This window comes from Nerophis lumbriciformis, linkage group LG26 (assembly GCF_033978685.3).
Source record: "Nerophis lumbriciformis linkage group LG26, RoL_Nlum_v2.1, whole genome shotgun sequence".
NCBI lineage: Eukaryota > Metazoa > Chordata > Actinopteri > Syngnathiformes > Syngnathidae > Nerophis > Nerophis lumbriciformis.
The window spans coordinates 37,144,152-37,163,007 of record NC_084573.2 but is presented as its reverse complement, the minus strand read 5'-3'; the positions used below and the strand labels follow the sequence as shown (position 1 = coordinate 37,163,007).

Here is an 18,856-nt window from a genome sequence, read left to right as displayed (position 1 = left end):
GACATGCAAGCCTTGAAAGAACATTTTGAAAATCAAGACTACATTTCCTGCAAATGGGTGCATTTCTACCCTATGTTTTAACTTTAGATTTATTCTCATATCAAACTCTTTTGGCTGTCTTTTTGACACTTACATCAGCGCCCCCCTCCACACCCTGGAATATAAATAATGTAAATAATTCAAAGTGATGATCTTGTGTGATGACTGTATTATGATGATAGTATATATCTGATTGTATATATCTGTATCATGAATCAATTTAAGTGGACCCCGACTTAAACAAGTTGAAAAACTTATTGGGGTGTTACCATTTAGTGGTTAATTGTACGGAATATGTACTTCACTGTGCAACCTACTAATAAAAATCTCAATGTATCAAAACACATAGAATCATCATACTGCTGTGATTATATGCATCAAGTGTTCATTCAAGGCTAAGGCAAAATATCCAGATATATATCGTGTATCGCAATATGGCCTTAAAATATCGCAATATTAAAAAAAGGCCATATCGCCCAGCCCTAGTTCAATGATGCCATTTCTGTTTGTCATGTATAATTTTGTCTATTTTGTGTTTATCCTTGAATAAACAGGTCAGTTTCTTGTTACCAACCATTGTGTATTATTCAAACTCCCCTAATTCAGCTGGCTAGTTGTTATCAAGAGTACTAAAACCCTTTTCAACATGATTCTGACAACTAAGTAGGCTAAAAAACTTTAAACTTTAATACATGCTCGGATAGGCCAGTATCGGTCAGTATCGGAAGTGCAAAAACAATATCGGTATCGGATCGGAAGTGCAAAAACCTGGATCGGGACATCCCTAGTCTGTTTATTTCAATTGTTAGTTTTTTCTTTGTTACCTGTTGTGTAATTTGTTTTTACCCCATATTTGTTCCTACTACCGCACCTTAAATTGGAGTCCTTAATCTCGTTATATGCAAATATAATGACGAAGTCCATTCTATTCTATTCTTATTGTCAGCATTATTTTGAGACCAAATTAAGCATAAATGTAATTATCTGACATCATATAACAATAATAATGCAAGTAACCCTTTCAAAAGCAATATACTTATTTTAGTCATTTTTTTTAAGCATTGTAATTGAAATGTCAAGAACTTTTATTCATCCTAAACAAGTATCATTAAAATACTCTCAATCTCTGTTAGCAAATCTTGTACTTCAATAGACTATTAAACATCTTGAAGTAGTTTTGTCCCCTCAGTTTGACCAACTAGGTCAGGGTGTCTGTTTTGGCTTTTTTGTTTGTATGACTTTCCAACAAACTCGGCATTCTTGCGAGTTAGTCCAGGTTGATGGGCTTGTGTTGCTCAAATATTTTCACACAGGTACTTTTTCTTCCTAAATGTTGTTACTTAGCGGTGCTCTCACTAGCGCAGGGGTCGGCAACCCGCGGCTCCGGAGCCGCATGCGGCTCTTTGACCACTCTGATGCGGCTCAGCAGCTTACTTGCTGAACCCCCCAATTTTCCCGTGAGACTTCCGGATTTCAGTGCCTCTCGCAGAAAACTCCCGGGATTAATATTCACCGATTTTCACCCTTACAGCTATACTAAGGGCGTGCCATGATGGTACAACATTTGGCGCTCTCTACAATCTGTATTAACAGCGTGCCAGCCCAACACTTGTTATACAATATACATCGTCTGCTGGCACACGTAGGTGACAGCAAGGCATACTTTGTCAACAGCCACACAGGTTACACTGACGGTGGCCATATAAAACAACTTTAACACTCTTACTAATAATGCGCCACACTTTGAACCAAAACCAAACAAGAATGACAAACACATTTCGGGAGAACATCTGCACCTTAACACAACATAAACACAACAGAACAAACACCCAGAATCCCATGCAGCCCTGACTCTTCCGGGCTACATTATACACCCCTGCACCCACCCAAACCCCGCTCCCTCACACATCAACTCCCCCAACCCCCTTTGTGCGTCGGTTGAGGTGGGCGGGGTTTGGTAGCGGGGGTGTATAATGTATCCCGGAAGAGTTAGGGCTGCATGGGATTCTGGGTATATGTCCTGTTGTGTTTATGTTGTGTTACTGTGCAGATGTTCTCCCGAAATGTGTTTGTCATTCTTGTTTGGTGTGGGTTCACAGTGTGGCGCATTATTAGTAAGAGTGTTATAGTTTTTTTTTATACCGCCACCGTCAGTGTAACCTGTGTGGTTGTTGACCAAGTATGCCTTGCTGTCACCTACGTGAGCAAGCGGAAACACCATACAACGTGTGGCTGATCAGGCACGCCGGTTGTAGTGGGTGCTATATGCTGTACCGTCACGGCACGCATAACGCTGACAAGCGCCATTCATTTAAAACCCGCGTGCCGAACCAGCTTTCAAATGCCATATGAAGGTGAGGGCAGCGTGTCTGAGACCCCTGGTTTATACATAGCACAAAGCAAAAATAAAACATTGTATGCAGTGTTATTTCATTTAAAATTTCAAAAAAATTTTGCGGCTCCCATTGTTTTCTATAATTTGTGAAACTGGTCAAAATGGCTCTTTGACTGGTAAAGGTTGCCGACCCCTACACTAGCGAATCAGGACTAGCAAGGCTATGTTCATGCATATTTATAAATGGTTGATTTATATAGGCTAGTAAGGTAAAGTTTTGTACGTGACACCTCTGATGAAGGCTGCAGAAGCAAGGTAGCTGAAACTTGTAAGGTACAAAACTTTACCTTACTAGCCTATATAAATCAACCATTGATAAATACACATCAGTAGGATAAATGAACCTCTTCAACATATGTTCATGCATACTGTGTGTGTAAGCTAGTGTTGCCGCCACCGCCCACCAAGCCAAATATTGTGTATGACTAGGAATACGTTCATTTAATTCTACTACTGAATAAACGCACTCAGGGGCTAAGAGTTAATGATCTCGAGACGTTTGTTAGTGGATACTTTCTAATACTCTTTTGCCTCATATAATACATCCTACTATGTTTACCTTTTGTACAAAACCCAAAACCACAGTTTCCAAAAACAATTTGAAATGTGGACTCGTCCTACCACAGAACACGTTTCCACTTTGCATCAGTCCATCTTAGATGAGCTCGGGCCCAGCAAAGCCGGCGGCGTTTCTGGGTGTTGTTGATAAATGGCTTTCGCTTTGCATAGTAGAGTTTTAACTCGCACTTACAGATGTAGCGACCAACTGTAGTTACTGACAGTGGTTTTCTGAAGTGTTCCTGAGCCCATGTGGTGATATCCTTTACACACGGATGTTGCTTTTTCATGCAGTAACGCCTGAGGGCATACTTGCCAACCCTCCCGAATTTTCCGGGAGACTCCCGAAATTCAGCGCTTCTCCCGAAAACCTCCCGGGACAAATATTCTCCCGAAAATCTTCCGATTTTCAGCCGGAGCTGGAAGCCACGCCCCCTCCAGCTCCCTGCGAACCTGGGTGAGGGCAGCCTTTTTTCACAACGGGAGGACAACAGGGTGACAAGAACTAAATCATCCTGACTAGAGATAAATTGTATTATTATGTTTATCTTACCTAAAAATAAATATATTTATTAATAATTTAAAAAAAATACTAAATACATTTTTACTATATTTTGCTAAAAACATCAAAATTAATTGTATTTTATTGTATTTTTTCTGACTCCATATTACAACCAGGCATTAGAATTATACATTAAAATAAATTTGAAATAATTAATTTTAAATTATCATAATTCATTTAAAATGACCATATTTAATTATTAAAATAATTGCTTGTTTATCAACAACTTTAGCATTTTATTCATTACATTTTGAAGCTCTCAGAAGCCAAGTTATGTTATAATCCTTAATATTTATTTATGCAAATTTGAAGTATCAATTATCTAAACAGTTTTGTTTGCATATTTTCAGGATGTAGATATATATATATATATATATATATATATATATATATATATATATATATATATATATATATATATATATATATATATATATATATATGTATGAAATATTTTCAAGACCCTTCTTAAAACCCATTTTTATTCACTGGCTTTTAACCCAGCATGAGACTTTGAACTGTTTTTAGCTTTTAACTTTTTGAACTGTTTTTAACTTTTAAACTGTTTTTATCTAACAAACTGTTCTTAGGGTAATTTATATTTGCTTTTTAATTGTGTATTTTTATTTCTGTTTTAAATGTTATTTTTTAGTCTGTCCTTTGCCTCTATTTCCTTGTGGTGTACAGCCCTTTGTTTTTCAACTGTGCTTGTTTTTAAAGGGTTTTATAAATAAAGTTGGTATGGTATGGTATGGTAAATACTTGACTTGGTGAATTCTAGCTGGCAATATACTCCTCCCCTCTTAACCACACCCTCAACCACGCCCTGCCCCACCCCCGACCACGCCTCCACCCCCCACCTCCCGAAATCGGGAGGTCTCAAGGTTGGCAAGTATGCCTGAGGGATCCAAGGTCACGGGCATTCAATGTTGGTTTTCAGCCTTGCTAGTGATTTCTCCAGATTCTCTGAACCTTTTGATGATATTACAGACCGCAGATGGTGAAATCCCTAAATTCCTTGCAATAGCTGCTTGAGAAATGTTGTTCTTAAACAATTTGCATAGGCATTTGTTGACAAAGTGTTTGTGAATGACTGAGCATTTCATGGAAGCTGCTTTTATACCCAATCATGGCACCCACCTGTTCCCAATTAGCCCGTTCACCTGTGGGATGTTCAAAATAAGTGTTTGATGAGCATTCCTCAACTTTCTCAGTCTTTTTTGCCATTTGTGCCAGCTTTTTTGAAACATGTTGCAGGCATAAAATTCCAAATGAGCTAATATTTGCAAAAAATAAAGCTTTCCAGTTCGAACGTTAAGTATCTTGTCTTTGCAGTCTATTTAATTGAATATAGGTTGAAAAGGATTTGCAAATCATTGTATTCTGTTTTTATTTACCATTTACAAAACTTGCCAACTTCACTGGTTTTGGGTTTTGTATAATAATGTCCAATATCCGATCGGGACACCCCTAGTTTGCGGGCCATGGTGGCACTAACCTTGATTTGTAGCAGCAGCGCTGTGAGACGGGAAACAAGGTGTGTGAGACCGGAATTGGGCACGCTCTGCGGCGCGTCCTTGAAGGAGTCGCTAAGCTGCAGCATCTGCTGGGCTTCATCCTCACAGTGCCGCCGCAGGTCAGGCGGATGGTCAGCGGGAAGCACGCCCTGATCTGGAGAGAGCTGAAAAGACAAAATGATGGTTCATCAACAGCGCGTGCGTGTTCTAAGCAGTTACTTACCTCACAACAGAACTTCTGAACTTCATGGAGGACTTTATTAAGATCTTTATTGAGCTGCTCCAGTTCAAGAACTGTGGTAGCGTAGCGCTTCTGGAAGTCACGGTCAATAGGCATAGAGTACGATTTCTAAAACAAACACACACACACAGTCAGAGATAGGCTCGATTGTCAAGGTATAATACTTTCAAGATCTGCACTGTACCAGCTTCTCTGCTTCTGAGTTCATTTCTTTTAAGTGCTTTATATGCTCTTTCTTGACCATCAAGATTTTGGACAACCTTGTCTGGTAAAAGTGCAAAAAGATAGTATGTAAGGGTTAGGATTAGAGATGTCCGATAATATCGGACTGCCGATATTATCGGCCGATAAATGCTTTAAAATGTAATATCGGAAATTATCGGTATCGGTTTCAAAATTATCGGTATCGGTTTCAAAAAGTAAAATATAGGACTTTTTAAAACACCGCTGTGTACACGGACGTAGGGAGAAGTACAGAGCGCCAATAAACCTTAAAAGGCACTGCCTTTGCGTGCCGGCCCAGTCACATAATATCCACGGCTTTTCACATACACAAGTGAATGCCATGCATACTTGGTCAACAGCCATACAGGTCACACTGAGGGTGGCCGTATAAACAACTTTAACACTGTCACAAATATGCGCCACACTGTGAACCCACACCAAACAAGAATGACAAACACATTTCGGGAGAACATCCGCACCGTAACACAACATAAACACAACAGAACAAATACCCAGAACCCCTTGCAGCACTCTTCCGGGACGCTACAATATAAACCCCCCGCTAGCCTCTACCCCCCCACCCTCCACCTCAACCCCGCCCACCTCAACCTTCTCATGCTCTCTCAGGGAGAGCATGTCCCAAATTCCAAACTGCTGTTTTGAGGCATGTTAAAAAAAATAATGCACTTTGTGACTTCAGTAATAAATATGGCAGTGCCATGTTGGCATTTTTTTCCATAACTTGAGGTGATTTATTTTGGAAAACCTTGTTACATGCGGGGCATCACAACAAAATGAGGCATAATAATGTGTTAATTCCACCACTGTATATATCGGTATCGGTTTATATCGGAATCGGTAATTAAGAGTTGGACAATATCGGCAAAAAAGCCATTATCGGACATCTCTAGTTAGGATGCTGGTGCTGAGACAGAAGCTATGTCAGAATGCCATTTGCAAAATAGCCATTTACCACTTGGACCAAGAACTTGACAGGAAATCCACCCAGGGTGTCTCCGTCTGCACCCGGCAGCTTGCTCCTACACGTAGATTGGTTGATAAGAGGGTCGTGGTCCTGTTGAAGAAAAGGTGTGGTTATAAATCATCCTCATGTGCAACCCTAAGAATGTGACTTACAGTCGTAGCACTGTCCTAAAAGTACTGTACCATAAGGACGGGGGTGGTAGCGGACGGGTAGGCCCCTCTGGGTGGAGTCATGAGATTCTGTATGTAGCGTGTTGCCCGGTGCTTCTGGGCAAAGGCGGAAATAGGCATTGTCTCATTGGGCTCATTGCTCTGGAAAGGAAAAAAAATGTGCACAATTGGAATCATGTCTAATAATGTGAACTTATACTGTATGCACAGCACTAAACTACAGTGTTCCCTCGCCACTTCATGGTTCACTTGTTACAGTCTCAGGCCATCACAAATTTTACCATTCTAACAAGTACCTTTGATTACACTGAGATTTGAGTGCCAATTTCCGTTAATATGTTGAAATTACCGGTAAGCTCCTCTTGGCTGCCTACGTATGACATACAGTACAAGCCAAAGGTTTGGACACACCTTTTCTTTATTTCCATGACTATTTACATTGTAGCATACTTGCCAACCTTGAGACCTCCGATTTCGGGAGGTGGGGGCGTGGTTAAGATATATATATATAAGAAATACTTGACTTTCAGTGAATTCTAGCCATATATATATATATATATATATATATATATATATATATATATATAAATAAATAAAAGAAATACTTGAATTTCAGTGTTCATTTATTTACACATATACACACACATAACACTCATCTACTCATTGTTGAGTTAAGGGTTGAATTGTCCATCCTTGTTCTATTCTCTGTCACTATTTCAGAACACACAAATATACATTATGAAATCAATAAGAAAACGGGAGCTCTAATTTGGGAGTCTGAATTAGGATCAGAAGTTCCTATATAAACATTGCGTACTCACGTCGCCTTTTTGTATTGATTACTGCAGCTGTGCACTGGATTCATTCACAAATACAAACGACAACTCACAAACACTTTAGAGTTAGGCTCCACCATCAGAATGTGTACTTAAACTTATAAAGATCACATGGATATTATTCAGTGAGTTGATTCACCAAAACTAACCTGTTATACAGGAGGAAAAAGCACGCAGGACGTTTCAATTGTTCACAGACTGGTCGCGCTCATCAGAATGACAAGACACTTCCGGTCTGCAGGTGAAAGCATTCAATTGGGAAGAAACGCCCTACTGCCTCCTACTGACCAATGTGAATACTGATAAATGTGTAATGACAGCTCCAAAAACGAATTCAAACCACAAAATAAAATAAATAAATCAACACAAAAATGTGACACATTATGGGTGGGTCACATATGCATGTACAGTAGATGGCAGTAGTATTGTCCTGTTTAAAAGTGTCACAACATTGCTGTTTACGGCAGACGAACTGCTTTACGGTAGACGAAAACTTGACTGCTGTTGTGTGTTGTTACCGCGCTGGGAGGACGTTAATGAAACTCCATCCATCTTCTTCCGCTTATCCGAGGTCGGGTCGCGGGGGCAGCAGCCTAAGCAGGGAAGCCCAGACTTCCCTCTCCCCAGCCACTTCGTCCAGTTCCTCCCGGGGGATACCGAGGCGTTCCCAGGCCAGCCGGGAGACATAGTCTTCCCAACGTGTCCTGGGTCTTCCTCGTGGCCTCCTACCGGTCGGACATGCCCTAAACACCTCCTTAGGGAGGCGCTCGGGTGGCATCCTGACCAGATGCCCGAACCACCTCATCTGGCTCCTCTCGATGTGGAGGAGCAGCGGCTTTACTTTGAGCTCCCCCCGGATGACAGAGCTTCTCACCCTATCTCTAAGGGAGAGCCCCGCCACCCGGCGGAGGAAACTCATTTCGGCCGCTTGTACCCGTGATCTTGTCCTTTCGGTCATAACCCAAAGCTCATGACCATAGGTGAGGATGGGAACGTAGATCGACCGGTAAATTGAGAGCTTTGCCTTCCGGCTCAGCTCCTTCTTCACCACAACGGATCGATACAGCGTCCGCATTACTGAAGACGCTGCACCGATCCGCCTGTCGATCTCACCATCCACTCTTCCCTCACTCGTGAACAAGACTCCAAGGTACTTGAACTCCTCCACTTGGGGCAAGATCTCCTCCCCAACCCGGAGATGGCACTCCACCCTTTTCCGGGCGAGAACCATGGACTAAATGAAACTGCCTAACAATAAACCCACATAAGAAACCAAGAACTCGCCCTCGATCATTAGCTGTTTATATTGTGGGAAAGCGGACGTGTGAACAGGCTGTCAACACGTCACTCAGGTCCGCATGGAGCTGGAGGGGGCGTAGCCTCCAGCTCCGCCTGAATTTCGGGAGATTTTCGGGAGAAAATTTGTCCCGGGAGGTTTTCGGGAGAGGCGCTGAATTTCGGGAGTATCCCGGAAAATTGGGGAGGGTTGGCAAGTATGACTTGTAGATTGTCACTGAAGGCATCAAAACTATGAATGAACACATGTGGAGTTATGTACTTCACAAAAAAAGGTGAAATAACTGAAAACATGTTTTATATTCTAGTTTCTTCAAAATAGCCACCCTTTGCTCTGATTACTGCTTTGCACACTCTTGGCATTCTCCTGATGAGCTTCAAGAGGTAGTCACCTGAAATGGTTTTCACTTCACAGGTGTCATAGTTTTGATGCATTCAGTGACAACCCTTACTCACCATTGTGTGTTATACTCAATGGTTAACTGGACGCCTCAATCATTGGTATGTGTTCATCTACAAAACCATTCTGGGTATCACTCCATCTTATCTGTCGTGTCTTTTAACAAAGAAACAAGGAAGTCACAATCTTCGTTCAATGAATGTTCTGCAATTTGTCGTCCCCCAAAGTAAGAACTGAACTGGGCAAGAAAGCATTTAGGTTTTCAGCACCGAAGGCTTGGAATAACCTACAATCCAATCTTCAACTTCAAACCCTTGTTACATTAAATGAGTTTAAAGCTTCTGTGAAAGGACTGCAGTCTACCTTGTCTGTATGCACATGTGCTGTGTGAGCAAGTTTTAATGTTGTAAATTTGATGTTTTATGTGTTGTTTACTGTTTTTGATGTAACCTTGCTGCTGCCCTCTTGGCCAGGTCTCCCTTGGAAAATAGATCTTTGATCTCAATGGGATTTTACCTGGTTAAATGAAGGCTAAATAAAAAAATAAATTAAAAAAATCTACAATGTAAATAGTCATGAAAATAAAGAGAATTCATTGAAATGAGAAGGTGTGTCCAAACTTTTGGCCTATTCTGTACAGCGCAGGGAGTAAGCAGGGAGATATCTTAAAACAGTATTCCAAAAAAAACAACAACAAAAAACATTTGTTCTTGAATTTATTTGTTGACAATGATCAATCAGGTAAATAAGAATCGGGATTTGGATGTGAATCGATTTCTTTGAGCAACCCTAATAGTAAGTGTTTATAGGTGTTTGTGAAAGCTGTGTGGAGGGCTTATAAAGACCTTAAATATATACAGTACAGGCCAAAGGTTTGGACACACCTTTGCATTTCAATGCGTTTTCTTTATTTTCATGACTGAAGGCATCAAAACTGACACCTGAGAAGTGAAAACCCCTTTCAGGTGACTACCTCTTGAAGCTCATGGAGAGAATGCCAAGAGTGTGCAAAACAGTACGTAATCAGAGCAAAGGGTGGCTTTTTTGAAGAAACTAGAATATAAAACATGTTTTCAGTTATTTCACCTTTTTTTGTTAAGTACATAACTCCACATGTGTTCATTCATAGTTTTGATGCCTTCAGTGACAATCTACAATGTAAATAGTCACGGAAATAAAGAAAACGCATTGAAGGTGTCCAAACGTTTAGCCTGCACTGCAGGGGTGCTCATTACGTCGATCTCGAGCTACCGGTCGATCTCGGAGGGTGTGTCAGTCGATCGCCAGCCAGGCATTAAAAAAATAGTCCTACAAATGAGCGATCATAAATCTTCACTATGACGTCACTTGATTGACATTCACGGCACCCGAGGGTCTTCTGAGATGACTTCTGAGATAAAATTACCGACTGGAAGGCGAGAAACACTTTATTTCAACAGACTCTGGCGCCGTACCTGTCGTCAAAACTCCAAAGACCGACTGCACAGTTGCACAATAAAAGCTCTGCTTCATCCTGCCTGCGCTAACAAAATAAGAGTCTCAGAAATCTGGCGTGCACAAGCTAGCAAGCTACGGAGTTTGACGACAATGTATTTCTTGTAAAGTGTATACAAAGGAGTACGGAAGCTGGACAAATAAGATGCCAAAAACCAACCACTTTCATGTGGTATTGGATAGAAAGGAAAACTTTTTTTTTCCTCCATTCGAAAATGCGGACGTTATCAGCACCACTGTCCAATCAATGAGAGTCATCAGAATCAGGTAACACACCAACTTATATTCTTGTCTTCATGAAAGAAAGGAATCTATATGTGTTAAACATGCTTGTATTATCTTTAAACACCTTTAACTTATTAACAATATTAACTATATGTGATAAACATGCTTGTATTATCTTTAAACACCTTTAACTTGTTAACAAAATTAACTATATGTGTTAAACATGCTTGTATTATCTTTAAACACCTTTAACTTGTTAATAATATTAACTATATGTGTTAAACATGCTTGTATTATCTTTAAACACCTTTAAGTTGTTAACAATATTAACTATATGTGTTAAACATGCTTGTATTATCTTTAACCACCTTTAAGTTGTTAACAATATTAACTATATGTGTTAAACATGCTTGTATTATCTTTAAACACCTTTAACTTGTTAACAATATTAACTATATGTATTAAACATTCTTGTATTATCATTAAACACCTTTAATTTATTAACAATATTAACTATGTGTTAAACATGCTTGTATTATCATTAAACACCTTTAACTTGTTAACAATATTAACTATATGTGTTAAACATGCTTGTATTATCTTTAAACACCTTTAACTTGTTAACAATATTAACTATATGTATTAAACATTCTTGTATTATCATTAAACACCTTTAATTTATTAACAATATTAACTATGTGTTAAACATGCTTGTATTATCATTAAACACCTTTAACTTGTTAACAATATTAACTATATGTTAAACATGCTTGCATTATCTTTAAACACCTTTAACTTATTAACAATATTAACTATGTGTTAAACATGCTTGCATTATCTTTAAACACCTTTAAGTTGTTAACAATATTAACTATATGTGTTAAACATGCTTGTATTATCATTAAACACCTTTAACTTGTTAACAATATTAACTATATGTATTAAACATACTTGTATTATCATTAAACACCTTTAATTTTTTAACAATGCTTGTATTATCTTTAAACACCTTTAACTTGTTAATAATATTAACTATATGTGTTAAACATGCTTGTATTATCTTTAAACACCTTTAAGTTGTTAACAATATTAACTATATGTGTTAAACATGCTTGTATTATCTTTAACCACCTTTAAGTTGTTAACAATATTAACTATATGTGTTAAACATGCTTGTATTATCTTTAAACACCTTTAACTTGTTAACAATATTAACTATATGTATTAAACATTCTTGTATTATCATTAAACACCTTTAATTTATTAACAATATTAACTATGTGTTAAACATGCTTGTATTATCATTAAACACCTTTAACTTGTTAACAATATTAACTATATGTGTTAAACATGCTTGTATTATCTTTAAACACCTTTAACTTGTTAACAATATTAACTATATGTATTAAACATTCTTGTATTATCATTAAACACCTTTAATTTATTAACAATATTAACTATGTGTTAAACATGCTTGTATTATCATTAAACACCTTTAACTTGTTAACAATATTAACTATATGTTAAACATGCTTGCATTATCTTTAAACACCTTTAACTTATTAACAATATTAACTATGTGTTAAACATGCTTGCATTATCTTTAAACACCTTTAAGTTGTTAACAATATTAACTATATGTGTTAAACATGCTTGTATTATCATTAAACACCTTTAACTTGTTAACAATATTAACTATATGTATTAAACATACTTGTATTATCATTAAACACCTTTAATTTTTTAACAATATTAACTATATGTGTTAAACATGCTTGCATTATCATTAAACACCTTTAACTTATTAACAAAAACATATATTTCATAAATAAGTAAATATAAATTATATATATGAATGAGGTAGATCCCCATGACTTGATCAATTGAAAAGTAGCTCGCCTGCAGTAAAAGTGTGAGCACCCCTGCTGTACTGTATATCAAAGCTTAACATTTATGGAATTTCATGTATTACATTTTTTTCCTGTCAAAATGGAAACAATGAAAACATTTAGTAAGAAAAATGAAGTATCCACATTATTCCCAGGCTTTCGCGAGCCACATTAAATGACGTGTCTGCTCCCCCAGCCCTGGAGTTTGACACGTGTGCTCTAAAACTACGTGGATCTACTAGAATACCTCGTTTGTACTTAAAAACTATACACACATATAGTCCTATGATGATGAACTGAAAACATTACAGTAATAGGTCATAATCCCACCGCATGTTTACACAAACATTGCAATTTTACCAGAATAAAGTCGAATAAATACAAAAATAAAATGGGTATAGATGTATCTATTTTTATAACCCAGCTCAACCTAATTACGTATTTGCATAAGTACATGACAAAAAATGTGATCGTATTAATAGTTGACTTAAACTAAAGATCATTTCAAGAAGGCCAATATTAAATTGGCTTACTCAATTATCTAATTTATATGGATTTGTGCTTAACAAAAAAAGGTGAAATAACTGAAAACATGTTTTATATTCTAGTTTCTTCAAAATAGCCACCCTTTGCTCTGATTACTGCTTTGCACACTCTTGCTAACACAGACCCGCAGACGTGAGCACATCACCCCTATTTTAGCGTCCCTTCACTGGCTCCCTGTGCGTTATCGAATCAATTTTAAACTCCTTTTATTTGTTTTTAAATGTCTAAACAACCTCGCGCCAACCTATCTCTCCGACCTCCTTCGGCATTACTGCCCCACCCGATCCTTAAGATCAGCCGATCAGCTGCTGTTGACGGTCCCTGACACAAGGCTGAAGCTTAGAGGTGACGGAGCTTTCGCCGTTGCTGCTCCCAAGCTCTGGAACGACCTAAATCTCTCTTAAAAACATACTTTTATTCCATGGCTTTTAACACTGAGTGATATCCATCCTGCAATGGCGCCCCATAATACACCTGCTGTGAACCTGTTTTTATGTTTCTATTTATTCTATTTTATTTATTTATTTTTTATCGTGTTCTGTTGTGTTTGCTCGGTACTCGTTTTATCTTTTAACCTGTCCATTGTACAGCACTTTGGCTACCCCTGTGGTAAATTTTAAATGTGCTTTATAAATAAAGTTGATTTGATTTGGCATTCTCTCCATGAGCTTCAACCACACCTGTGAAGTGAAAACCATTTCAGGTGACTACCTCTTCAAGCTCATCAAGAGAATGCCAAGAGTGTGCGAAACAGTAATCGGAGCAAAGGGTGGCTATTTTGAAGGAACTAGAATATAAAACATGTTTTCAGTTATTTCACCTTTTTTGTTAAGTACATAACTCCACATGTGTTCATTCATAGTTTTGATGTGACAATCTACAATGTTAATAGTCATGAAAATAAATAAACCCCATTGAATGTGTCCAAACTTTTGGCCTGCATTGTATATAACATTCATAAAAATCTAAGTAAGTAATGCCTCTACTTCGCGGGAATTCACCTAACATGAGGGTGTCCGGAACATAACCCCTGTGATAATCGAGGTAATACTGTGGAGTAAAAATAGAAATTATAACAGTTGAGTTGTTTGAAAGACAGACCAGAACTTCATAGTCAGGCACAGTGTGTGTTCCTAGGCCACTGCGGTCAAAGGTCACGCGGTAGGTGGCGGCACTCGTGTCGACTGCATCGATCTGGCCAGTGAACAACCCGTCGTGGACCCCTCGAAGTCGAGCTGTAGAGACAGTGCCATTAGAAATCAAAGAAAGGCAAACAAGTAGGACAGTGGTTCCCAAACTTTTCACAGTCCCTTGCCTAATATTTATATATTTTTTTGGGAAAAATAATTTGACTTGTCCAGCTGGACAATGCGTTAAAATCACTGACTCATACGTTGGAGTAGCCTATTCAAAACATCAACTGCCGTGTCATTGATGCACAGAAAAACTGTTCGATAAAAAGCATGAGTTAGAGATGTCCGATATGCTTTAAAATGTAATATCGGAAATTATCGGTATCGGTTTCAACCTCCCGATTTTCCCGGGACACTCCCGAATTTCAGTGCCCCTCCCGAAAATCTCCCGGGGCAACCATTCTCCCGATTTCCACACAGACAACATTATTGGGGGCGTGCCTTAAAGGCACTGCCTTTAGCGTCCTCTACAACCGGTCGTCACGCCCGCTTTTCCTCCATACAAACAGCGTGCCGGCCCAGTCACATACTATATGCGGCTTTTACACACACATAAGTGAATGCAAGGCATACTTGGTCAACAGCCATACAGGTCACACTGAGGGTGGCCGTATAAACAACTTTAACACTGTTACAAATATGCGCCACACTGTGAACCCACACCAAACAAGAATGACAAACACAGAACAAATACCCAGAACCCCTTGCAGCACTAACTCTTCCGGGACGCTACAATATACACCCCCTGGTACCACCAACCCCCCCCCCCCCCCCCCCAGCATATGCGGTGCATTCATTTCCAAAACTCATCAGAATGTTTTCTCTTTTTTTTTTTAACATCACTGATTATTACTTACTGCTGACTTCATGAGAGCCAACAAACATAATAAAACATCACTTACTGTACAATATCTGCTGTCATTAGGATGCCGACTGCTAGGATGTTCATATATTCCCCATTTTTGTGTCGTTCTCGCCATTCTTTTTTTTTTAGATTAGACTTATTGGTCCCCTTGGGGAAATTCATTGTCACTGCCGTACATTTAAACACTAGACATTACACATCACACACATCACACATCTCTGGTCTAAATTGGCTATCAAAGTGTACCAACTTGTCAGAATACGGCATTATTTATAATCTCGAATAGGGATGTCCCGATCCGATATTTGGATCGGATCGGCCGCCGATATTTGCCAAAAAATGCGTATCGGCAAGGCATGGGAAAATGCCGATCCAGATCCAGTTTTTAAAAAGAACTCCGGTCCGTGTTTTCCAACGCACCTATCTAAATAATACATTCCACTTTTCTGCTGCTCCCTAATCTCCGTTCCGCATTTTCCAGCACACCTTCAACACATCCACAGGTCTGTGGATTCTCACGCAGTTGCTTTTAGCTGCTGGCATTACACGACAGGCTCTTCTCACTCTTTCCTGTGTCTCCCTCTCACAGACAGCAAGCGCACCTTCTTACACACGTCACATACTGTCACGACATACGTCACATACTGTCACGTCATACGTCACATACTGTCACGACATACGTCACGTACGTATACGCCCTCCCCGAGCAGAGAGGTAGCATGGCTAACGTTAGCTGTGATGCAAATCTATGCCACGCACAAAATCAAATAAAAAAATAAGCGCATAACAATTTTCGACACACGGACACGACAGAGAAAACAGTTTTCGTCATCATTGTTCAAATATTGTGACGTCTGTCGAGACGCTTATCTCCATTCGGTGCCACACGTCCACACCATCAAAATGCCGAGGCAAACATTTCCAGATCAACACCGTATGAAAAAATTAGTGATTTTTTTAGTTGTGATTTCCTTCTCTGCATGAAAGTTTAAAAGTAGCATATATTAATGCAGTAAGAAGAAGAATGTTTTAATGTAGACACATAGAATCATCATACTGCTGTGATTATATGCATCAAGTGTTCATTCAAGGCTAAGGCAAAATATCCACATATATATGGTGTATCGTGACATGGCCTTAAAATATCGCAATATTAAAAAAAGACCATATCGCCCAGCCCTAGTTCAATGATGCCATTTCTGTTTGTCATGTATAATTTTGTCTATTTTGTGTTTATCCTTGAATAAACAGGTCAGTTTCTTGTTACCAACCATTGTGTATTATTCAAACTCCCCTAATTCAGCTGGCTAGTTGTTATCAAGGGTACTAAAACCCTTTTCAACATGATTCTGACAACTAAGTAGGCTAAATAACTTTAAACTTTAATACATGCACGGATAGGCCAGTATCGGTATCGGATCGGAAGTGCAAAAACAATATCGGTATCGGATCGGAAGTGCAAAAACCTGGATCGGGACATCGCTAATCTAGAATGTCAGTTTGACGAGCAAGGAAACGGGGAGGCAGCAGTTCAGTCGATCATGTCAACATTGGCACACAAGCTTGTGATCACGGCGCCGCTAGAGTTGGTCTGCTTTCGAGTAAACTTAATACTTGGTTATTAGTCAAATCACAAAATGTCAACGAAGTATTATTGCTGTTTTCGGATGTTTATTTATTGGGGTTTATGGGCGGAATAGATGACCTCCCCTGGCTCAGCTGTAAGCAGGCTTTTATTTACGTTTATTTAGTTAAAATGCTGTTCGTAGCCGAGTGTGAAGCGACTGGGGTGAGAATCAGCACCTCCAAGTCCGAGTCCATGGTTCTCGCCCGGAAAAGGGTGGAGTGCCATCTCCGGGTTGGGGAGGAGACCCTGCCCCAAGTGGAGGAGTTCAAGTACCTCGGAGTCTTGTTCACGAGTGAGGGGAGAGTGGATGGTGAGATCGACAGGCGGATCGGTGCGGCGTCTTCAGTAATGCGGACGCTGTATCGATCCGTTGTGGTGAAGAAGGAGCTGAGCCGGAAGGCAAAGCTCTCAATTTACCAGTCGATCTACGTTCCCATCCTCACCTATGGTCATGAGCGTTGGGTTATGACCGAAAAGACAAGATCACGGGTACAAGTTTCCTCCGCCGGGTGGCGGGTCTCTCCCTTAGAGATAGGGTGAGAAGCTCTGCCATCAGGGAGGAGCTCAAAGTAAAGCCGCTGCTCCTCCACATGGAGAGAAGCCAGATGAGGAGGTTCGGGCATCTGGTCGGGATGCCACCAGAACGGCACAACCGACCGGTAGGAGGCCACGGGGAAGACTCAGGACACGTTGGGAAGACTATGTCTCCCGGCTGGCCTGGGAATGCCTCGGGATCTCCCGGTAAGACCTGAACGAAGTGGCTGGGGAGAGGGAAGTCTGGGCTTCCCTGCTTAGGCTGCTGCCCCCGCGACCTGACCTCGGATAAGCAGAAGATGGATGGATAGTTAAAATGCATTCAAAAAGAAAAATACATCTATCGTCATGTCTTTCATAATGATTGTGAACGATAGGCAAAATTCCCAAAAAAGTGTGGTTCCCCTTGTGCTAAACACCAATTAAATTGATGTATTCATTTGAATGGGAAACATTTATTTTAGATACAAAAGATTTGAGTTCAGAACTCCTTCACATAATCAATTAAACTCGTAAGTTGAAGTACTACTGTATTTATCCAACACGCCGGATTGTAGTCAGCTGGAGGCGTGTCTTAATGAAATTAAACAATGGATGTCCGCTAACTTCTTGCAACTCAACGCCAAGAAAACGGAAATGCTGATTTTCGGTCCTGCGAAACACCGACATTTATTTAATAATACCACCTTAACATTTGACAACCAAACAATTACACAAGGCGAATCAGTAAAGAATCTGGGTATTATCTTCGACCCAACTCTCTCCTTTGAGTCACACATTAAGAGTGTTTCTAAAACGGCCTTCTTTCATCTCCGTAATATCGCTAAAATTCGTTCTATTTTATCCACTAGCGACGCTGAGATCATTATTCATGCGTTCGTTACATCTCCTCTCGACTACTGTTAAGTATTATTTTCGGGTCTCCCTATGTCTAGCATTAAAAGATTACAATTGGTACAAAATGCGGCTGCTAGACTTTTGACAAGAACAAGAAAGTTTGATCATATTACGCCTATACTGTATATACCTTTATATACATAAATATATATACCTATACTGGCTCACCTGCACTGGCTTCCTGTGCACTTAAGATGTGACTTTAAGGTTTTACTACTTACGTATAAAATACTACACGGTCTAGCTCCGTCCTATCTTGTCGATTGTATTGTACCATATGTCCCGGCAAGACATCTGCGTTCAAAGAACTCCGGCTTATTAGTGATTCCCAGAGCCCAAAAAAAAAAGTCTGCGGGCTATAG

The 18,856-nt window shown here is 39.5% G+C and overlaps 1 protein-coding gene across 1 annotated transcript in view; it reads right to left on the bottom strand.

Annotated features, from left to right (window-relative positions):
• lin9 (lin-9 DREAM MuvB core complex component) overlaps positions 1 to 18,856 on the bottom strand; it is a 57,280-nt gene that overhangs the window by 13,423 nt on the left and 25,001 nt on the right. The window contains exons 8-13 of the mRNA XM_061986720.2: positions 14,480 to 14,613; positions 6,705 to 6,833; positions 6,511 to 6,612; positions 5,497 to 5,577; positions 5,295 to 5,420; positions 5,053 to 5,235 (exon numbers count right to left, since the gene is read on the bottom strand). Of these exons, the coding sequence (XP_061842704.1) occupies positions 5,053 to 5,235; positions 5,295 to 5,420; positions 5,497 to 5,577; positions 6,511 to 6,612; positions 6,705 to 6,833; positions 14,480 to 14,613 (755 nt within the window). The remainder of the gene's footprint in view (positions 1 to 5,052; positions 5,236 to 5,294; positions 5,421 to 5,496; positions 5,578 to 6,510; positions 6,613 to 6,704; positions 6,834 to 14,479; positions 14,614 to 18,856) is intronic.